This window comes from Stigmatopora nigra, chromosome 13 (genome assembly GCF_051989575.1).
Source record: "Stigmatopora nigra isolate UIUO_SnigA chromosome 13, RoL_Snig_1.1, whole genome shotgun sequence".
In the NCBI taxonomy this organism is placed as follows: Eukaryota; Metazoa; Chordata; class Actinopteri; order Syngnathiformes; family Syngnathidae; genus Stigmatopora; species Stigmatopora nigra.
The window spans coordinates 12,647,003-12,668,479 of NC_135520.1; the positions used below are offsets into that span (position 1 = coordinate 12,647,003).

The window sequence follows — 21,477 nt, forward strand, 5'->3', positions numbered from 1 at the left end:
ATAGTAACGGTAATACTTGTGCAGGATCTTCAACATCAACAACAGCAAACAGAAAAAAATGTATAAAGGATCTCAAGGAGAAGATGGAACGCTCATCAAGGTGGAACATCGGACATTACTATATAAATGAGACAAAGGTTCTCTTCATTGTCTTTATCTGGGTTGTCAGGTTCAGATTGACCCGTCTGGTCTCTACATCGCTACTTCTTGTTCGGACAAGAGCATCAACATCTTTGATTTCTACTCTGGTGTCTGCGTGGCCTCCATGTATGGGCACTCAGGTTAGTCGGATTATATTGTTTCATTAATTAACATAAACTACCATTGACAACGATAGAAGTCCAACTCATTACAACTGGGACTACTGACAGTGAATGTTCATTTTGTTAGTTCTATTGAGGATGCTAAACTTCCAATTCACTTTTACTTGCAGGGGTAGCAGTGATTGAACAATTTTGTCCAAATGGTCATGTTTCTATTGTCTTCAGGAGAGCTTTGTGTTTTTAGGTATTTTAATGTTTCTTTTTAGTAAAAAAATAAAATAAAAAAAAACAAAGAATATTTTGTAAAAGAAAAAACAAACACATTTTCTATTATTCTTTTAAATTACCTAAATTAAAAAGGATACTTTATTTCAAATGTATATAATTAATATTTACAATTAATTTGAAATAAATGAACACTTTAGAATGGGTTTGACAATTGAGTTAAATGGGCACGACCAACAGTTGAAGATACTTGGTTGTCAAAAGCCAGTAAAAAATCTTTAGAAAGAAGAGAAAAGTTTTGATAATGGTGGATAGAATGCAATGAAATGAAATTAACCACATTTTGTCTAATTATACCAGAACATAAACACACAGCTCACGCGGCTACCCCATTATACCTGGATAGCCATATTCATCATCATCATGCAGTACCATCTTGACAACTTCTAATCATTTTGCGGCTATCCGATGACCAAACTGATTAGCAGACAATTGGACTCGAGTCACAAATTCCATATGGGACTTGAGCTGTCAAACAGCGCAATCGTGCGTCCAGGCACGTTTTCTACATGTCCACACATATTCTGTCCATAAGTTATGAACAAAATCAGGGACAGAGGAAACTCCAACCCTCACTGAAATTGATCCAATTAACTGATGGGGAGGCCAAACAGACTAAAAGCACCCATACAGGGAGTGGACCACAGGTATCAGGGATTCCGGTACCCTATACTCCCGGAGTATCCCCTACATACTCCCCGGGGAACATGGTCTTACGTCTTCTTGAAGTTCACAAAGCACATGTCAACTGGTTGGGCGAACTCCCATTTACACTCGAGAACCCTGCTGAGGCTACTTAGCTGATGCACTTTTCCAGGCCCAGGAATAAAACCACACTGGCCCTCTTGAATAGGAGACTTCCTGGCAGACCATCCACTCCAGTGCCCCCAAAGGGACCTTTCCGGGAAGGCTAAGGAGTGTGGTTCCCCTACAATTTGTACACACCCTCCCTTTTCCCTTTTAAAAAAGGTGGACCACCCCTGTCTTCCAATCTAAAGTTACTTTCCCCAATTTCCACAAAACGTTGCATAGGTGTGTCAACCAAGACAATCCCACAATATCTAGACCAGGGGTGGGCAAACTTTTGGCCCGGGGGCCACATTGACTTTAAAAATTTGACAGTTGGGCTGGGTCAACACAAGATACGATACATATAAAAAACTGCATCCGTTAACAGTACATATGAAACATAAACAGAAAAAAAGGACCAAAGTATTAACATACTCATCACTCATCATTGAAGTATAAAGTACAAACTAAAATAAAAAGGAATGTATTAATAAATATTAAAATGTAAGTTAAAAAAAGATAGAGGGGCTGTAAAACACGAAAAACAAATAAGAGTGGACAGAGTTACTGCCACTGGCTTCCGCGTGACGGCGGCATCTTGGGGGAAAAAATAAAAATAAATTTGGACAACGTCGGCGGACCGGATTAAAAGGCCTAGCGGACCAATCCGTTAGCAAAGTTGTTGAATTGTGTTCGATTCATGGGTTCATCCATTTTCCAAGCGTTCACGCCTGCGTTGTATGGTCTGTATAGCTCTAATATGCCGTTTCTTTGAGTATTGAGAGGGTTACAAGCGCTGCGAGCACACGGAAGTCAAATGCCTTGCCATTCTCCTGGGATCTTTAGAATGGATTTACCGTAATGCTTGGAGTGCACGGGGAGGCTATTTTTAGGGTCAACGTCCGCCGGGTTCATCGCAATAGGTAACAATAGAAATAAGTAGAAATAAAACCAGTCACCCAAGCGGTCAGGGCCATACAAAAATTGAATTTAGTGCACAGAGAAGGTGCACCAACCGGTGCATCGACCATTTTAGAGATTTTAGACTTTTAAGTGCGCCTTATAGGTGTGAAAATATGATAATATAAACGGCGGACTGGATTATAAGACGCAGTAGTAGTGGTATTGGCAGTGATGGTAGTATTGAATTGAATGATTTTATCTATGATCCTTATAGAGCGTGATTTATGGGTGTGTGAATGTTAAGAATCTCTCGCTATCTTTGTCCAAACCGTGCAACGTAGAGTTGAAATTTATTATGGTGATTGAATTTCTTCACTCTCTGTAAGTGTGTAAACTCAACTTTTATTTGTTACAACTGAAGGCAGAGTTGATGTATGAATTGTTGTTTTTACAAGTGCCCTAAATGCAGATTGGTCCGCCAGCGAGTTTCTAGGTGCTCCCCGGAACCTATTTTTTCTGTCGTGACGGGAGTTATAAAACATTCACCCATCCATAAATCACGCTTTATCTATTCTCTAATCCTTATGAAGCGTGATGTACGGATGAATGTGTGTACCTAGAAACTCACTGGTGCAAATTCTTCCCAAAATGATGTATGTGAAGGATTCTGCGTCTTGGGTCAGCGTGTCCAGCACCATAGTATCTCGCCGAGTCTCACGATAGGGGAAAAAAGGGGTTTCGGGAGCAGGGATAGATAAAGCGTGATTTATGGATGGGTGGATGTTTTATGTTAACATTCTCGCTACTTTTGTCCAAACCCTTCATCGTAGAGAGTTGAAATTATGGGGCCCAGAAACGGCTGTCGGATCCAAACCGTGCATCATAGGTCACTATAGTGGTTTTTCGTTTATCGCGGCCAGGTCTAGTCTACATTTACTGCGTTATTCGAGGGATTACTGTGGCCGGGCCTGGCTGGCCACAGTCGAAAGAGGGTATGTGAGTTCAACTTCCCACGGGCTCACCACCTGTAAGGGGTGCCAAAGAGGCCGAGTGCTATGACAGTTGGCCGGCGGCCAAAGGACTGATCCCTGCCATTGCAATCCCCGACAGACACTCTTAGGACGTGGAATGCCATCTCTCTCGTTGAGAAAGAGGGTGGGACCAGGACACCCTAGTCTGAATTTCGATAATAAACTCTGTGGTCGTATTATCAGATTTGCGGTCGCATGTCTTGGAACCTTGGGTAAAGAGAGCAGCGGAGCTGTCAACTGATCTCAAACTGGTGGTGATTTGGCTTCAATCGTTGTACAAGATCCCTGGCAGACCCAAACGTTTTTTGAAGGTCTGCTGGGAAGAACTGGGAGTCCCCGTCAGAAGGATATAAAAAAAAGCCAATGGTCAGAAAGACGCAGTCAAGGTCAAGCAGAACACAATAATTTCAAAATAAAATATTGATAAAGGAAATGTATTTACGTTTTGTGGGATTTCGTAACTTACATTTTGTTTTTATATAATGTAACAGTAATTTGCGAATCAAAGGGATTCGTAACTTGAAAATTTCACGTGTAGGGGCATCTGTAAGTAGAGGTATAACTACTCTCATCAAAATTTGACGCTGTATTTCTAAATTTCTCAAACATTATGAACTTAGTCTTTTTGTCTTTAGCAGTAATATTTAAATACATGTAAATTACAATTATATACTTACCTCTTGTCTAGCGGACTCCATTGACAAAGTCTTATGGGGGCCGTAATGGTCTGTCTGGTCAAAACACTCATGTTGGTGCGGTTGCGCATGCTCGTGCTATATTGTATATACAAGCGGTGCGACACATAACTTTCCAAATGCATTTTTGACTCGATTGAATCGAAAACTCATCTCAAATCACATTTACTCGAGAAGCCCAGCATTCACTCCACACATAATAATACACATAATGTGTACGTGACTTTAGTTTTCGTATTCATGAGTTCAGTTAAACATTTGCGCCGCGGGTAACACATCTGTTACTTCAGGTACGCATTTGTGACTTTTGTTACACATTTTATTACACATTTGTACCTCTAGCTCAGGGGTCGGGAACCTTTTTGACAGAGAGAGCCTTAAACAATTAATATTTTCAAATGTTATTTTTTTGAGAGCCATACTCAGAATTTAAAAGAAATCATACATGAAAATGTGTACTTTTTTGTCATTTCACTGCTATTAAAGTACAAAAAGTCTAAATTCATCTGACAACATTATTACGCTGTTTCTAATCAATGAGATTTAATGTACGCATGAAGAAGAGGGTAATGAAAACAAATATTACTAAAGTAACACTAGAGGTAGTGAGTGTCACGCTATTGTGCCGATCCGATGGGATGCTTCCTATTAGTACTTTCGGAAATCGGCTCTCTCACCAGTGATTTCCATAATTTACATCACAGGAGAGTGGAGAGACATATGCAGTCATCAAAAGAGCCACATGTGCCTGCCGAGCCACAGGTTCCCTTCCCCTGCTCTAGCTATATACGTGGGACTGCATTTGTGCCTTTGTGACTTTGGCTGCAAACTTTTGGCAGTGTGCCTCTTGCTACGTGTTTGTGAATGTGGGTCCGAATTTGCTGAGCTTTGCTACCACAAAGCCTTCATAGAATGCGGGAATATTCACGCTCTATCTGAATTGATGTTGAATATGCAAATTAGTTTGCAACTCTGAATGATAAATTAACCCAATAGTGACTTAAACTGGCATATTGGCTGCATTTAAACATAACCGAAGTAACCTATATATCTCTCTTTCTCAGAGATTGTGACCGCCTTAAAGTTCAGCAGCGACTGCACGCGCATCATCAGTGGGTCAGGTGATAGGTACGAATTAATTGACAGCTATCACACTTCACACATGAACAAACATGGTTACACAGTCCAACATTTTGCGGGTCTATGTGTAGTTGCATCTTTGTGTGGCGGTTAAGTCCTGAGCTGACCCGCCGGATGCGCCAGCGTCTGTCTGACCTCAAGCTCCCTATCGGACACCTTGCGTCCCGTGATGCACCTAAGCAACGGGCAGAAAAGCTCGCAGAGGTAGAGCGTCCTGGGGTAGTCGCTTTTTCGTCAGACAGCGACAAGGAGGAGGACGAAGAAGCAGGTGTGTCCTCACAGTAATGTCGCCAAAGATTTCAGCAAAATAATGGCATGTCTCCATTTCTCTCCTCAGTGGAAGCAATAAATGACAGCAATAAGGTGGGTCAAATATGATTTTCTGCATTCACAGTTGCTTTTTTAGAAACGTTCTCCTTATTTAGGCCCCGCGTCGCCGCCAGTGGGAAAGGAACTCGTGCAGCGGCAATGCTGTCCCTGTTGTGACATCCATGTTGGACCTGAGACAGTTGGACTTGTACACCTTCACTAGCGGTGTCCAGGTAAACGTTGAGATATTCACAAATCTACATTTCAAAACATTAACATCGTACTTCATCTTTGTTGTACTCCTAAAGACACTCACACAAGACAACCCCTCACCATGCAGCTCCCGGGATGTCTGGATCTCAGAGGCGGGACCTCAGAGGGCCAACCAGCCGCTCGGAAGTACCCTCAGCCTCCAGGTGCGTCTAGAAATGTAAATGTCACCGATTTTGTGTGTATATGTGTGTATGTATGTATATATATGTATGTATATATGTATATGTATGTATATATGTGTATGTATCTATCGATCTATCCATCGATCCATCTATCCATCTATCCATCTATCCATCTATCCATCTATCCATCTATCCATCTATCCATCTATCCATCTATCCATCTATCCATCTATCCATCTATCCATCTATCCATCTATCCATCTATCCATCTATCCATCTATCCATCTATCCATCTATCCATCTATCCATCTATCCATCTATCCATCTCTCCATCTCTCCATCTCTCCATCTCTCCATCTCTCCATATCTCTCTATCTCTCTCTATCTCTCTCTATCTCTCTATATCTCTCTCTATCTCTCTATATCTCTCTATATCTCTCTATATCTCTATATCTTTCTATATCTCTCTATATCTCTATATCTCTATATCTAGAGATCTAGATATAGAGATATAGATGGATGGATGGATGGATGGATAGAGAGAGAGAGAGAGAGAGAGAGAGAGAGAGAGAGAGAGAGAGAGAGAGAGAGAGAGAGAGAGAGAGAGAGAGAGAGAGAGAGAGAGAGAGAGAGAGAGAGAGAGAGAGAGAGAGAGAGAGGAGAGAGAGAGAGAGAGAGAGAGATATGCATATATATATATACATACACAAAGATTTACATGCATGATTTTAAGGCAATTTTGAGGGTGCGGCTTCTATGCGAGAAATGGTAAATGATCTCATGAGTAAAGGAACCCTCCTCTCTGGACGGCAGCCTTCCTTTACAACGAAACCTTTTCTTCTGACCTCAAGCTACAGTATCTACATTTGTATTGCAAAGCTTCCAGACGATGGTGCTTTATTCCCACAGGTGGAGCACACTGAGGTGCTGGCCAAATCCAAGCCAGAGTTTACCTTGCTACACAATCAGAGTCTGGAGAGGGAGAAGTCGGTGATGTTTCTTGACCAATGGGAGTATACAGTCAGCCTGGACAATGACTTTGAAGTTAAGGGCGGCGGTCCTGCAGGCGGACAGGAAGACAAACCCAGCCCAGATAGCGGCTGCTCCCTCAGATTCAACTCCAGAGCGTCCAGTCCTCATGCGGCTACAGGAGGGAAAGGTGAAGCTTTTAAGACCCCATATCATTGTTTATTTTTTTCCCACCCCATTTAACTTAATACATGACAGTGTTGACACATGGAAATGTTTTTGAAGACCCCCAAAAATGCTAATATATCCAATAATTTTGTTGTTTGGCACTTTTTCCAAAAACAAGAGATTTTAAACTTTCATAAAGGTTTTACATCACGACTGAAACCCCGCCTCAAGGTCCCATCATCCTTTCCTCCACCCATTATGGAGCTCCCTCCAGCTTTGCACAGACATGTTGAATTTTATCCACAGACGTCGCCTACCCCTGATCAGTTTAATTTTGTTCTGTCTTTCTTCTTGGGGGATAAATGGCATTTGACTTTCTCAACTAAAGCTGTAAATGTTAAATGTGGGCACCAATATTCCAACAAGTACTATAATGTGTATGGATGGATTACATTTATTTACTACGGGGATGGTAGGCCTTGCCACTAAAGTTAAACATGTGGCTGGAGCCATCTATATCTTCCATTCATCAAACAAAAACTTAAGTAAAATGTTTACTTTCTCTGATGAAAGCAATGGGTATGAGGTGATATTGTGCCAAGTTGCTGTCGCAACGCCAAACCACCATACAATTGGCTGGCTGGTATGCCAATCTTTTGCCTTGTATATTGGAAGTCCTTATTAGTCCGATGTCAATATCAGGGGTGCTCACACTTTTACGCTCCAATACAATGTTCCCTCGGTTATCGCGGTTAATGGGGACCGGGACCACCCGCGATACGTGAATTTCCGCGAAGTAGGGATTCCCCTTCAAAAAGGCTTAATTTGAATTTAATTCCAAAAAAAAAAATAATGATAATATATATATTTATATTCTTATTTTATTTTTTTACCCCCCTGTATACAGTACACCATATACAATATGGGTAGAGAGAGTGAAATTCATGTTATAACAAAAAAAAACTGTAAAATATGTTGTTTCAATGTAATATTTGTATTTGTATTTTTTTTTTCCAAAAAAAATCCGTGAAGCTTTGAGTCCGCGGTAGCTGAACCGGAAAGTAGTGGGGCAACACTATCTCCTTTTCAAGAAGCCAAACGGCAATCTACCCTTTTTCCAGACAACCGATAGTGTTCAACTTCTGGATCAAACCTTACTGTTGTGCTTTCTACCAATCATAGGGTCAGGGGTTTCGATCGACTGGTCGATTGCGGTCGACGTAATTAGCACCCCTGATCTACGCACTGTTTATTTTATTTTTTTTTTTACTGCCTTAACCCCCTTGGACTCGCACTCGCCGGCACGACCTGTGCGCATGTAGTTTTTCAAGCATTCTAATTTAGCGATGATGTCACCCATGTACTTGGCGTAGCCCTCCTTTGTAAGTGTGGAATTGAAGCTTCACCCTCGTTTTTACCTGAAGTCAATACACTGTGAAGTTAAATAATGAACGTATCATGTGTAGGTACATGTTTTTGTTGTTCTTGTCCTTCTTTCCAATCGTGAAACACCCTCTAGAACTACACATATCATGAATCCATTCTGACTTCAAAACTGAAATGACCATTGTTACCCATGAGAATGGGTTAGGGTAGGAGAGGAGGAGAAAAGGAGAAAAAACAAAGTTGGAGTACGTAAGCAAGTTTGGCGAACTTATTTGCAGTGGATTGCGCCAGCAACTTTTGAAATAAGTTAAATTACATTTCTCTTTAATACTTCAATTTCGTAAAAAAAAGATTACCCAGATGTGTCATCATCTTCAGCACTGTTGTCACACGATTATGAATGTAGGCCAAAAAAATATATAGTCAGAGTGAAGAAAAAAACAGTTATAACATGTGGGTTATTTTGTCCTCAAAAAAGGGACCAAACCAGACAATCTTGTCTTTCTTTCTTTTTAAATACAGTTGTATGAAAAGGCTTGCACTTACACTTTTGTTGTTTTGCACATTTTGGGTTTATCTTTCTGCACTAGACATGGAGGCCATGGAGCAGACAGACTGCCTGAGTGACGACGGCGACTCCCTGGAAGCGGAGGAAGATCCCGGGTCGGTGCAGCAATCTCCGAACCAGGAGGACTTTCTAAAGAAACACTTTGTAACTCTGGCTGACATCACAGAGGGACCCAGCAAAAATGCACACAGCACCAATGAGAGCATCAGCATGTCCTCCAGGTTTCTCGCGCTGAACCCTGCTGCCAGGTATCGCCTAGTCTTCCTCTTGATCAGTTGCCAGTTCTGTGTTTCCATCACCTTTTTCTGTTAGCCCGAGTGTCCCCGTCAAGTCAGACAGTATGGAGGCAAAGTCTCACCTGATGCAGTCTGAGATTCAGAATCAGGACCCAAATCTGACGTGGACTTCAAACAAAATTGCAAGTTGCCTACCAGAGGTGAAGCAGCAGGACCTCGATGCCTCCTTAGTGAAGAAAGAGTCAGACCCCAAGAGACTTGCAGGGAGTCCAGGTAGAGTTTCCCTCTGCTATTTGGCTTTTACAGATTTGCCAGAGTTATTATTATGAATTCTCGGTGGAGGAGCGTAGTGGACCCATGAGCAGGAAATAAGGCAACAATTAGGTGCACAGACATAGGGTTTTAATTGTAATTAGAGGACGTACAAATTAAAACCAGGTAAACAAAACAAAAAGAAACTTACTGATTGGAAGGAAGACGCACACCGACATCAGACAATACTCCAACACCAGACTCACAATGACACTGGGTTTAAATACATAGACAGGGGTTGGTTGACAAGACAATTACACATATCTGTGTTACATGACGGAAGCAGCACTGAAAATACACAATAGGTAAAAACACACTCAGCCACCTAAATCCCAACGAAACATGACAATAATAGTTGAAGAGTGACTGTTTTTGGTCTTTTACAGATAGTGTGGCTCCGCAGCGTCCGACATCCTTCTCCTCACTCCCCTGGCGGAGTCCAACTGCAGACATGCTTCCTCAAGATCTTCATTCCGGCATTCCTAGATCACCTCAGCCGATGGCTGTCGCTGCAACGCTACCCAGGAGGTGTCAGTCCCCATCGATGGGCACCTCGCGCTCCTATATGAGTCCCACTGCTAGTTCCACTGCCAAAATATCCTGCTCTGCTTCACTGGGCGACACTCTGAACCAAGTTGGACTGACAGCGGCGGCAGCATCTGGTGCTCACCAAACCTCTGCAGTTCTCGTCCATTCTGTCCCACTACCAGGTTGCCTTGGAAACCTGGCCGTCCCAACCCCCCATCTCCTACTGCCTGACAAACCTTCCATCACGAGCATCAGGACCGCTGCCCTCTTTGCGACCTCGGCCACTCCCAAGCCTCAGAATGACGCAGGTTTGGGCCCTTCACTTCTTCATCCTGTCATCTTTTCATCTGGGCTCGGCTTCATCATCTCTCCTCTTCTTGTCTGTCACCGGCCGGTGAGACACTGTCCCCTAAGCCCTTCAACTTGTCCTACCTAAAGACAGTCAATACTCACCTTTCACTGTGGATAGCAAAATTTGCGTGGAATATACCCCTATGTTTTATATTTCTTTCGGAGTAGCTGAATTGAAGTTTTTTGACAATTTTTTTTCAAGAATCAGAGAATTATGATCGCACAGTATAAACAGACAAAATCGTCCTAAAAGTCTTTTTTTCCACCTGAACAATTCTACATTTCAGTTCTTTAGTAATTATAAGTAAAATGTAGCTTGATTTTACAAAAAAATACAAGTTTTTGTAAGTTAACTTTATGCCTATGGTTTGGTCTGTTGTTTTGTCAAACAACGTATCACAAGACCCCCACCTAGTTTTAACATCATTTTCCTGCAGACCCAACGGCCAGCATTGAGTCTTGCCGAGTGTTGACCAATCAGATGCTGAGCTGCTTCAAGCAGACAACCAAACTCTACAGGAAGGTAGGCAAGTTCCCTCAATAGACCCCCCGCCCCCAATCCTCCAGCCCTAACTTACTCTTATGCCTCTTTTTTTCATGTACCTCATTAACCTTGCAGGTGAGTGCCGCAAATATGGGAGGTGCTGGCCCTGAACACGCTCAAATGGAGGGCATCCTATTAGAAGCCCTCCAGGCCATGCGGGCGGAGCTCCAGTCGCTGCCGTTAGGAGAAGGCAAGTCTGGTGGGGCCCTCCTGTCGGGAACAGACCAGGAAAGGATGGCTGTTCTCTTGGAGGAGTATTCCATGTTGCTGCTCCAAGCAGTTAACAAGAAGCTCAGCCCCCTTTAGGAAAATCACAACACAGGTCCCCCGCTCCCTTCTCAGAATTCTACATCACTCCCTGTTCTAGGGGGGGGATCTCTTATTGACAGTGTAGCGACAATTACACTTTGAACAAAAACTTTATTGACTGTCAACAATCATTTCTTGTTCCCTGGAACTGTGAAAACACAATAGATGATTAACAGCGGACCTCAAAACATGTCACATGATTTTTTTGAGTGTTTAACACGTTCTTAATTAAATGTTTGCAACTTGTAAGCAGATATCGAAAGAGGGTGTGTCATTGGTTGGCCTCAAGTGAGAAAAGCAAGAATCCGCTGAAAACGCTAAAACTGCGCTTGTCATCGTAAAGTCTGTAGCTAGCAGGCAAACTTAGGCGTACAGAATCTCCCATCGCCAGCCGAATCAGAGCGCCATTGGTGGCGGAGGTGTAGCCACCGTGATTGTTGAGATCCAGGCTGGAGACTATTGGGTCCTGGTTGTGGTACAGCGTAACACCCATGTAGCCTTTCAGGAAGTCAGCCGCTGTGAAACTAAACACGTAAACGCCGCCCACAGGTGCTGTGAACACACCTGTGCACAAAACGAGGCCAATCTTGTGTGACTTCATTATTTCCTTGAGTCATCAACGCTCACCTGAGGTCTCGTCGTAAGCGCGACCCACATTGGTGAAAACCTTGGAGAAGATCAAAGTGGTCTCCCAGTCGAAGGGTCCAATCGATCCTGAGTCAGTCAGCGCAGCAGCAAAGGCAACCTTCATCTCACCTGTGAACAACATTACCGATTACCTACAATCCTAACGTGAGAAAGACTCGACGTACGACTTCACGACCTGAAGACTGCACGCTACGTCGCTCCAAATCACGCAACCGGAACATCAACTCTGGAACAAAAAACATCAAACACACAAAACTGTTAAACATTCCCAAATGTTTAAAACGTGCAGACTCTTATTGTGAGACCTTCATTTGTCGCCTTCAAGTCGTTCACTATTTGTTCACTCATGTTGAACTTTCCTTGCAATACTGACACGCACAACAACATTAGAACATGAGAACAAAAATTAGACATTTGCATTGGATAAAAGCAAAATGGATGACATACGAAAATGAACATACAAAAAACAAAATGTATCTAAAGAATCTAGCCAACTGACAATACTAACAGTAAAAATATCCTGATTGTAACATGAGAGTAAAATGAGAGAATTAACAAAGGAGCTTAGGAATTATGTCATTGACAACATGAACATGCCACAAAAACAAAATGAGAATACCTTCATTGTTGTGAATATTCTGTATCAGTCGCAACTCCATGCTGGAAACTTGTCTTGTCTGAGCTAAAGAATTTTCATCAAGAATGACGATGGTGATTTTCAGTTTCTCATGGTTTCACTCAAAAAGTATAACTACGCATGCACACGCACGCAGGAAAACGCACACACTTACCTGTGCTTTCAGTCTTGAGCTCTTTCAAAACTTTCTCACTGACATTCAGTTGCTCTGTCAACACTGCACGCACAATGACAACAGCACAACACTCACATGAAAATGACATGATACTGACGTTAAAAAAAATAACAAAATAGGGGTAACGAGAACATATCGGCACAGGAACAACATGACAGTACCTATAGTGTTGTGCGTCAGTTGCCACTCCATGCTGGAAAGTTTTGTCGTCTGAACTAAAGGAAGTCAAGATGGTGATTATCATCAGATGTTTAAATATTTCCATGTTCTTACATGCACACTTGCCTGTGGATTCAGTCTTTAGTTCCTCCAGAAATGTTGCAGTCATGTTAGATCTGATTTCCAACGCTACTCACACAATATTAATAACACAACACAGTTTATGATGAGAGCAATGTTATATACATTGTTATGCGCTCATCACCTGTGGTTTTTGACCAAAGATCCTCCACTTGATCTGTGAGTTTCAGGCTCTGTGTCACCACCATGGACTCGCCTAACATCAGTGACATATCTAAATTACACTTTTACAAACACACACACACACACACACACACAAAAAACAATTACACCACTACCTGTGCATTCACTCTTAAGTTCTTCCAGATGTTTCTCAGTGACGTTGAGTCGGACATCCATTGCTACGTATGCAATGTCACAATATGATGAAAATATTATGGGATTAATGATAATGACAAGGTGAATTATATGAGATTACCCGCAATATTGAGAGTCAGTTGTAACTCCATGTTGTGAAGTTTTGTCATCTGACCTTAAAGATTTCATGAACAGATTATTAATGTTGTGTGCATTTTTCCCATGTCCTCATCACTACACAAACCTTTGAATTCCATCTTGAGTTCTTCCAAAACTTTCTCACTGCCATTAAATTGGACTTCTAACACTGCACACAAAATTCAACACCACAATACAATCACATAACAACACCATGAGAGTAATGTGAGAACGATTTGACATTGTGATATTAGAATCTGACTGATATGACAACAATAACGAATTAATCAGCAAAATGTAATTAAACATGACAAAAAGCAAATCTGTAACTCAATTTGACATTAAACTAAACAAAATTATAGTTTCATAGGAACAGGCATAACATGAGAACATAATTTCTGGCACATGAGACAATTAAAACTTTATAGTGACATAAGGAAACTATGACTTAAATAGCTAGATAGGATGAGTCACATGATAACTGAGGGGGAAAAAACTGATGAAAGATTAACATGATAACATTGACAAACATGGCATGATGAGAATATATAGAGAACGAGATGATTACAATATTGGCAATACATTAGAATTACAATGTTTTGCGTCAGGCTTGCTTCCGTGTTGTCAAGTTTTGTTATCCGAACTAAGTTTTAATAACAATTTGTTAAGGAGGTGGAATTTCCCATTGTTGAAAAACATGCTAATATTGAGAGAACACTGACTGACTGACCTGATTTGAGAGCATTCAGGTTTTCCACCTGACCTGCAATTGTCCTCACGCTGACCTCTAGAGCTTCAAATGAAACATTGCACCCAATTAGCTATTAGTCAGCATATTTGAATGCTAATATGCTGAAAGTGCTAGTATACCTGCAGTATTGATGCGTCCGACAGCCAGTTGTCCTTCCATACTAGAAAGTTGAGTTGATTTGACTGAAAAATGAATATCAGCAGGGAAACCTGAGCAGAACCTTTTACAGTTCTATTACAGACACTCCCCTACTTGCGAACATTCAACAAACGGTACATACGAAGATATCTGCAAATTGCGTTTTTGTCGAAAAATGTTCGTAAGTTCGATTTTGTATTGCGCGCCTTTTTCCGAGTAGTGCTTCTTTCCGCCGTTAATTCCGGCGCCTGGCGCTGTGAGAATTCAGCTCACCCAGCATCAACCTTGCTCTGCCCGATTAGTTGCAATGAGGAAGTGTGTGACGTATCTCCAGTGCGCAAAGTACCTTTTTCATTTCTATCATTAAATATCTTGTGTATCCATTATTCAATTTGGTTGGTGAAAAGCGAAAGGCTTCTATTTGTTTCATTTGAAACAAAAGTGGCAATAATAAAGACGCTTGATGCGCGTGAGCATTACACGGGAATACAACTTGTATCGTTCGGCCGTCAGTATCATTTATAAACAGAAAGATCGAGCAGCAGGACCCAAATATGGAACGTTGCACAAAGGTTGCAAATCAATTGAATGATGCCATACAGTGCTACCGCATTTATGATGAAAAAAAAGAAAATGCAATCGTCAGTAGACAACTTCTTTCGGCCAGTTTCTCGTAAATCTCTTACTCCATCTCTTTAATGTATATATACAGTACTGTATGTATTCTCCATTTTATTAAATGTTTTTTTCAGTACAAACCAATGCTGGTTACTTATACAAGCCTTAAACATACAAATGCACTTATATAAACCTTCAATATACTTATTTAGGCCTTAAACATAAATTATAATACAAAATAGAGCACTGACTCGACTTCAATTTGAACAATTTCGACTTATGAACACTTTCAACTTATGAACAAGCGCTCGGAACCTATCTTGTTCGTAAGTAGGGGAGCGTCTGTATGAACAAATCCATAAATGAGAGTGAAGTGGGATTGCATTACTTCTTGAGAATTTAGAGGACTGCAAAAATAGATTTAAGTGGATTGCATATCCATAACTCCACTCCTACAGCAAAGTTTGTTGCAACCCGTGACCGCACGTTTGGTCGCTGGTCTTTCGGTCCCTTTTGGTCGCCGGTCAAATGCACTTAGATATTAAACAGCACTTAGATATTTAACTCTCTCTCTCATGAATATAATTTTGAGAACTGGCTTCAACAGTAAACTCTCTGTAACCATTTGACCGGTGACCAAAAGACCGACGACCAAACGTCCGAGCACCGTTGCAACCAGGGGAATAATAAGCTGTGTATTTTCAGATGGCGGAAAGCACGTTATTCGCATTTGTTGTTGATTTGTTGAATCTTCAAAATAAAAATGACATTAAAAATCGCATTTCTTTAATTTCATCAAAGCTATGAAGCATAATTCACTAATATCGTAATGAAGTTACACCTCAGGTAACATCGTACAACAGAACAGTCAGGTGGTGTGGTTCTCTAAAGTGTACTGTGGGAAGGAGAAAAATTTCATCATGAATGTATTTGTAGGCAATTAAGTCATTTTGATAGTAGGCTAATATAGATACATACCGCATATGTTACCTTTATTATAAGGCTTTTAATTTTATGCGGCTGCAAGACATATTTGTTTCTTCCTCCATCTTTCAACATTTTGGATTGCCGACACCTCATTTATCCTAATAATCGCAGGTTCGAGAAGCATCAAGAACCTCACCTGACTTGTCAATCTGCAAATCTTCTACAAGGTTTTCCACCACACTCAGACGCATCTCCAACCCTGTTGGTCAAAATTATCTAATCGGAATGCAAACAAATACGCACACATTGTTTGCTTACCTTCACTTTGTATCTGTGTGTCGTTCTGTTTGTTTACCACAGCAGCTGCAAGCAAACAGAAAATTAAGATGCCAATGAGTCTTTACTCTAGAGGTAAGATCTTCAGCCCGAACACGACCCGAAATTTGGGTCGGCTCAGGCCGAAAATGTCAATCAATACTTCAGGTTCGGGTCAGGCTGAGCTTCTCTCTTGCTGTATACCACTTGAACCATGTGTGGTCTCTCTCACTGACTTAAAAAAAAATACATGTTTTTAAAATGTATACTAAAACAATGTGTGGATACCAAACTAAGGAATACTTGTTATAAAATAATTTTGAATTATGGGTCAACAGAAGGTGCTGTAATGTAATTGCAATCGTCACATGAATGCCGCAAGGAGTTAAGGATATCCTAAACACGCACCGGTACCGATAAGAGTGCATTTTGGAATAGCTTCAAATTGATTAAGTTGGCGTCGCTTCGCTGAATGTAGTCAATGTGGCGCCTTGCTCTTATACGAGAGCAAAAAGACTGGCACCTCGACGCTAAGCAGGCATTTAAACAGTTGAAATGGTCATACATCTATCGGTATTATCATATAAAAGATGTATATGTTTATACAGTCTTGTTTGACTTAGATTGTCACAAAATACAGGCTTTAATCTGTTATCGTAAATCACCCCTCCTCCTTCCGACTCAAGTCGAGAGTCCCGAGTCTTCACAAAAAGAAAATAATAATAATTGTGTTTGCTTCGGGCTTGGGCCTGCAAAGAAATTCCTTGGGTTCAGTCGGCTTGGGTTTTTGGACCCACAGGCCGGGTCGGGTTGGGTCAGAATTTTACTTTACTCCCAGAATTGAAACTCCAGATTTAAGAAAAAGTATAAACATCGGAGTACAGACTTGTAAAAATCTAATATCCCAGAATTAGAACCTCTGACACAAGGCATTCAGAGTAATGACTCACAAAATCAAAACCACCTAGTCAAGAACTCTATAGTCTATATTTCCAGAATCTTAGGATACATTTCTCATCTCATTTTCCGAACCGCTTTATCCTCTTTGGGGTCACGGGGGGTGTTGGAGCCAATCCCAGCTGTCTCCGGGCCAGAAGCGGGGTAGAGCCTGAATCGGTGGCCAGTCGATTGCAGGCCATAAGGAGACGGACAACCACGCACTCACATCAATACCTAGAGGGAATTTAGAGTGTCCAATCAGCCTACCATGCATGTTTTTGGAATGTGGGAGAAAACCAGAGTACCCGGAGGAGACCCACGCTGGCTGGGGGTGAACATGCAAACTCTGTACAGGTGGACGTGACCTAAATTTGAACCCAAGACCCCAGAGCTGTGAGGCTGACGCGCTAACCACTCGCTCCACCGGGTCGCCCAGGATACATTTTTCAATAGTCAAAATTTCCTCAGGACCTCCAGAATCAAGAATGCATCAATTCATTCTTCCAGAATCTAGACACTAGAGTCAACACCTCCAGGATCAAAATCTTCCGCAGGAATCTGTGTGACACAGAGGTCTCCAAACCGCTCCTCACGGGCTCTTGTGGGTCATGGTTTTTGTTCCAACCCCGCCAGTACAGGAAAATTTGACCAATCCAGTTTCTGTTAAAACAAGCAGCACCTGACTGCATTCAACTGATTTCACTTTTAAAACAATTTATGAACCATGGTTCTCATATTGCAGTTACGGTCTGTGCATTTTCTCGTAGCGCCTTCAACAAAGCAATCCAACCCTCAAAAACAATGTTATGGCTATAAAACCTCTACTGCAGCTACAGCTACGACACATAAAAAATAAAATCAAAACCTTCAGAAGACAAGACCTGTAGAATTAACACTGATAGATTTCAGATCCCTATGATCTTATCTCCCTGAATCCAGACTTCCAGGATCTGAGTCAAAACCTCAAACATAAAGACCTTCAAAGTTTCCAACCTACAAACATCTGAAAAATAGTTGTTACCTCTGATGTCCTGTAGGTTTTGGTCTCCTGACATCACTTTGCTCTCAAGATGTAGTAGTTGAGCATGAAGTCTGCTTATGTTTTGGTGCACATGGGATAAATCTGCAAAACAGGAGCAATTGTTACTTTCAAGACTTCATACCTTGAAAATAAAGTCATTTTTGGTTGTAGATTTTTTGTTTTTTGTTTTACAATAGATGGTGATAAATACTCTATGACAGTGCCATCAAAGAGATGCAACAAAGATATATACCTCCTTTCAGATAGGACTCTGCCACTGGCCTTTGGGTATCTTTTTCCATGTGATCATTGCTGGAGTTTTGATTTCCATGATACTCCAAACACTCCACTGGAAAGTATACCTTATTGAAACCAGGCCTCTGCTGTAAAAAAGACAGGGAATGGGAACCAAATTGCACCTGTGCTCCTCTTCCGCAGATCTTCTACCAAGCAAAGGCGAGATGCGAGGACTGTAAACAGACCAACAATTAATTGGTTGTGTGCCCTTGACCTTTGAAATGCTGAAGATCACCTGAGCTCTTCCTTCTTAGCTGGTCCAGGATACTTTCACTAGCCCTCAGCCTTGTTTTTAGAAAGGGAAGGTCACTAGCCAGAGCTGGAGATTATTTGTCATGGTCTGTAACGTTCCATGCTCAGTCAAATAGAATTGGACTCACCTGATGTCTGCCTCTTCAAGTCCTCCAAAGAAGTTTCACCGGTGTTTAGTCTGAAATGCAGCCTCAACGCTTCCACTAAGTATCACACAAAGAAAAAGATTTTGTTACCTAGTAGGCCTGACTTGTAGATGTGCAATTGTGTGTCATTGATGAAATTACGTGTTCTGACTGAATTTACATTTTTTCCCCGATTCTTAGAAATTCTTCTGAACCTTTCAATTTTATAGAATTTGGGTGTCAACTGGCCAATTTTTATAATTTTACAGATTTTCCAGTAGCCGTACTGAAGTAACTCAAGTGAACTCACCTTGCTGCAGCGCCTCCTTTTTCCTGAGATCGGCACTGATGTTGCTCACCATCTTCTTGTCCGCTTCCATCCGCTCCTGCAGCAAATTCAGAACCAGTCTATTCTTTTCAGCCGCTTGCTCGCCGTCCTTCATGCGGTTCTCGATGGTTTGCAGAATCTTGCTCTGTTCCGTTGCAGCTGCCTGCAAGTTGAAGACCAGCTTCCTGTCGGCATCCATTTGGACTTGAACGGCTTCCAGCTGTTGTCTTTGCTTCTCTACTTCTTCCTGACTCACAGTGGTCCAGAGAGATTGGCGTTGATCCACCACAGCTGCCTGTAGGCTGAGGATCAACTTCCTGTCTGCGTCCATCTGAACCTGCATGGCGTCGAACTGTAGTCTCTGCTTTTCTGTCGCCTCCTGTCCGTCCCTCAAACGGCTCTCAGAGTTCCTCAGAGACTGCCGCTGGTCTACCAACGCTGTCTGTAGGCTTAGGACAAGCTGTCTCAACCCCTCTAGCTCATTCCAGATCACTGGCAATTCCGGGGGGGCGGACAAGTCCCGCGCCATGGTCCGCATCCTGAACGACTGGTCACGGTCCAGAATCGGCAGTAGACCGAAGACTTGGAATGACCCCATGAGCAGAATCAGAATGGTGGAAGATGCAGAAAACTTCATAATGACGATTCCGACTGGCACTCAAGCCTGCACACTTTCGCACTATCACACACACTCACTCGTAGGCATGACCAACAATGCATGAGTGTACTTCAATGAATGCTTGTGTGCAGATTAGAGATCATGTGATCTGAACAGATTTTCTTTCAGATTCTGCACATACCATTGGTAATCTATTAATCTACTCGCTCATAAATTACACCACAAAACTTCCACTTATAACCTAAGGAAACTAGTCCAAAACTAGCATACTAAAATATTACCACACTATGAAACTAAACTTCACTATTATTACAGTTAATATCTCTACTATTTCTTTTAGTATAGTTATAATACTTTGTCAGTACAATTTATCTATTCTTTATACATTTTGACGAAGATTGCCAAGAATGTTTGTTAGTCAATCACCAATTGCTTTACTATATTGCTAGTACCAGGAGAAAAACCCACAAATTCTCGAGGACACCAGGAATACTCCACTCTGGAAGGTCTGGATTCACCCCGCTTTCATTAGTAGATCCCAGAACCGTAAGGTTGATGCGCTAATCCTCAGTCTTTTAATTTGGGTTGTACATTTTCATCACAGGTGGAAACCACAATCCCGAGGGGGGCTTCTTGTTACTTCACCCCCTTTAGCTGCCCTATCAGCATAAATCATTCCAGAAGGAACTAGGTAATTAATGTATTAGGTTTGCGTGTCACACATCTACAAATTTTAATTTGTTTTGGAAGTTCAATTGCCGCTGTTGATTGCCCCCGTCAAACAGGATGAGTGACTGCCATTTGTGTGGCTGTGATTAACTCTTTGTTTAACAATAATGCAATAACAGAAAAGTTGTAACACATTTAAACACACATACACCCCCACTAAAGTATTTTAACCGTTTTTAAAAAAAATTAATCTCCATGTTTTGCATGTTGTTATACCCTCTGTTAATGCTATCATTTTAGCTTTTTGTATGCGGTGGCAATAGTTTCGTCTCTACAGTTTGTTTTAGTAGCTGTCCATGTATCTTGCATTCTGTTCGAGTTTTGCCCATTCTATTTATTCCTAGACAACCCATCTACCCAAAGCATTACCCAAAGGTTTATATTTTATAATTTGGAGGTGCTATTTTTTTTACTATAATTCCAGCACCTGTTTCATACCATGAAAGGCCCCACCAGATTTTGGACATTTAGTACCATTAGAGGAATTTATATTCAAAATGATTTGCTGAGAACCTTATTTCAAAGATTAATCTCAATGTTTTCTATGTTGGTGTAAATCTTCTAGAGTAGGAATACAATTCCATTACAGAAGCCACTGTTATAACTACGTTTTCTTCAGTCATTATAGTACTTACTGTTATAACTACTTTTTTCTTCTGTCACGTACTGTTCTGCGTGTTTGGCCGTGAATAAATGCCCTTGTTATTCTAGATCAGGGATGGGCAAACTTTTTGACTTGCGGGCCACTATGGGTTATAAAATTTGAACAAGGGGCCACAGCAGTACATTGACTGCTGGGCCAAATATAATAAAGCGTTGCTTGTAGTATCCAAACCTCATAGTACAGCAAGCACATGCAAATAAATGTTCAACACGTTTCACTAACATTGAGGACTGCATTTTCCAAATGTACAAGAGAAATAGTAGGCCAAATAGATTAGAATAGAAAACTGTGATCTATCAACCCTGGAGATTGCATCTGTTTTTAATACAATTCAATTGAAGGCACCAAGTAAAACAAATATCAAAATTTATTGAAATC

At 41.4% G+C, this 21,477-nt stretch overlaps 2 protein-coding genes across 6 annotated transcripts in view; one reads left to right on the forward strand and one right to left on the reverse strand.

Moving 5' to 3' along the window:
* LOC144206044 (mitogen-activated protein kinase-binding protein 1-like) overlaps nt 1-13,434 on the forward strand; it is a 31,157-nt gene extending 17,723 nt beyond the window's left edge. The window contains exons 16-29 of one of the 4 annotated variants that reach the window (XM_077730732.1): nt 25-100; nt 170-281; nt 5,031-5,094; nt 5,178-5,374; nt 5,444-5,469; nt 5,532-5,648; nt 5,724-5,831; nt 6,720-6,969; nt 8,924-9,149; nt 9,214-9,410; nt 9,836-10,285; nt 10,766-10,851; nt 10,948-11,062; nt 11,731-13,434. In XM_077730732.1, coding sequence (XP_077586858.1) covers nt 25-100; nt 170-281; nt 5,031-5,094; nt 5,178-5,374; nt 5,444-5,469; nt 5,532-5,648; nt 5,724-5,831; nt 6,720-6,969; nt 8,924-9,149; nt 9,214-9,410; nt 9,836-10,285; nt 10,766-10,851; nt 10,948-11,062; nt 11,731-11,825 — 2,119 coding nt within the window. In that variant the 3' untranslated portion in view covers nt 11,826-13,434. Of the gene's footprint in view, nt 1-24; nt 101-169; nt 282-5,030; nt 5,095-5,177; nt 5,375-5,443; nt 5,470-5,531; nt 5,649-5,723; nt 5,832-6,719; nt 6,970-8,923; nt 9,150-9,213; nt 9,411-9,835; nt 10,372-10,765; nt 10,852-10,947 lie in introns of those variants that run through there. The other 3 variants (XR_013328285.1, XM_077730731.1, XM_077730733.1) reach the window with 3 other exon arrangements.
* On the reverse strand, nt 11,216-19,805 carry LOC144206045 (uncharacterized). 2 transcript variants are annotated; one of them, XM_077730734.1, is made up of 22 exons: nt 19,070-19,805; nt 18,763-18,837; nt 18,618-18,701; nt 18,505-18,555; nt 18,339-18,434; nt 18,086-18,187; nt 16,129-16,173; nt 16,007-16,069; nt 14,247-14,309; nt 14,107-14,169; nt 13,483-13,545; nt 13,360-13,413; nt 13,220-13,282; nt 13,066-13,137; nt 12,927-12,989; nt 12,803-12,856; nt 12,621-12,683; nt 12,449-12,511; nt 12,135-12,197; nt 12,005-12,055; nt 11,809-11,937; nt 11,218-11,745 (listed from the first exon to the last, which is right to left on the reverse strand). In XM_077730734.1, exons 1-22 carry the CDS (start codon nt 19,722-19,724, stop codon nt 11,453-11,455), a joined length of 2,328 nt encoding a protein of 775 aa, XP_077586860.1. In that variant the 5' UTR covers nt 19,725-19,805; the 3' UTR covers nt 11,218-11,452. The 2 variants fall into 2 exon arrangements, with proteins under 2 accessions (XP_077586861.1, XP_077586860.1); XM_077730735.1 differs by lacking the exon at nt 12,135-12,197 and having other exon boundaries at nt 11,216-11,745.
* Nucleotides 19,806-21,477: the final 1,672 nt, after the last annotated feature.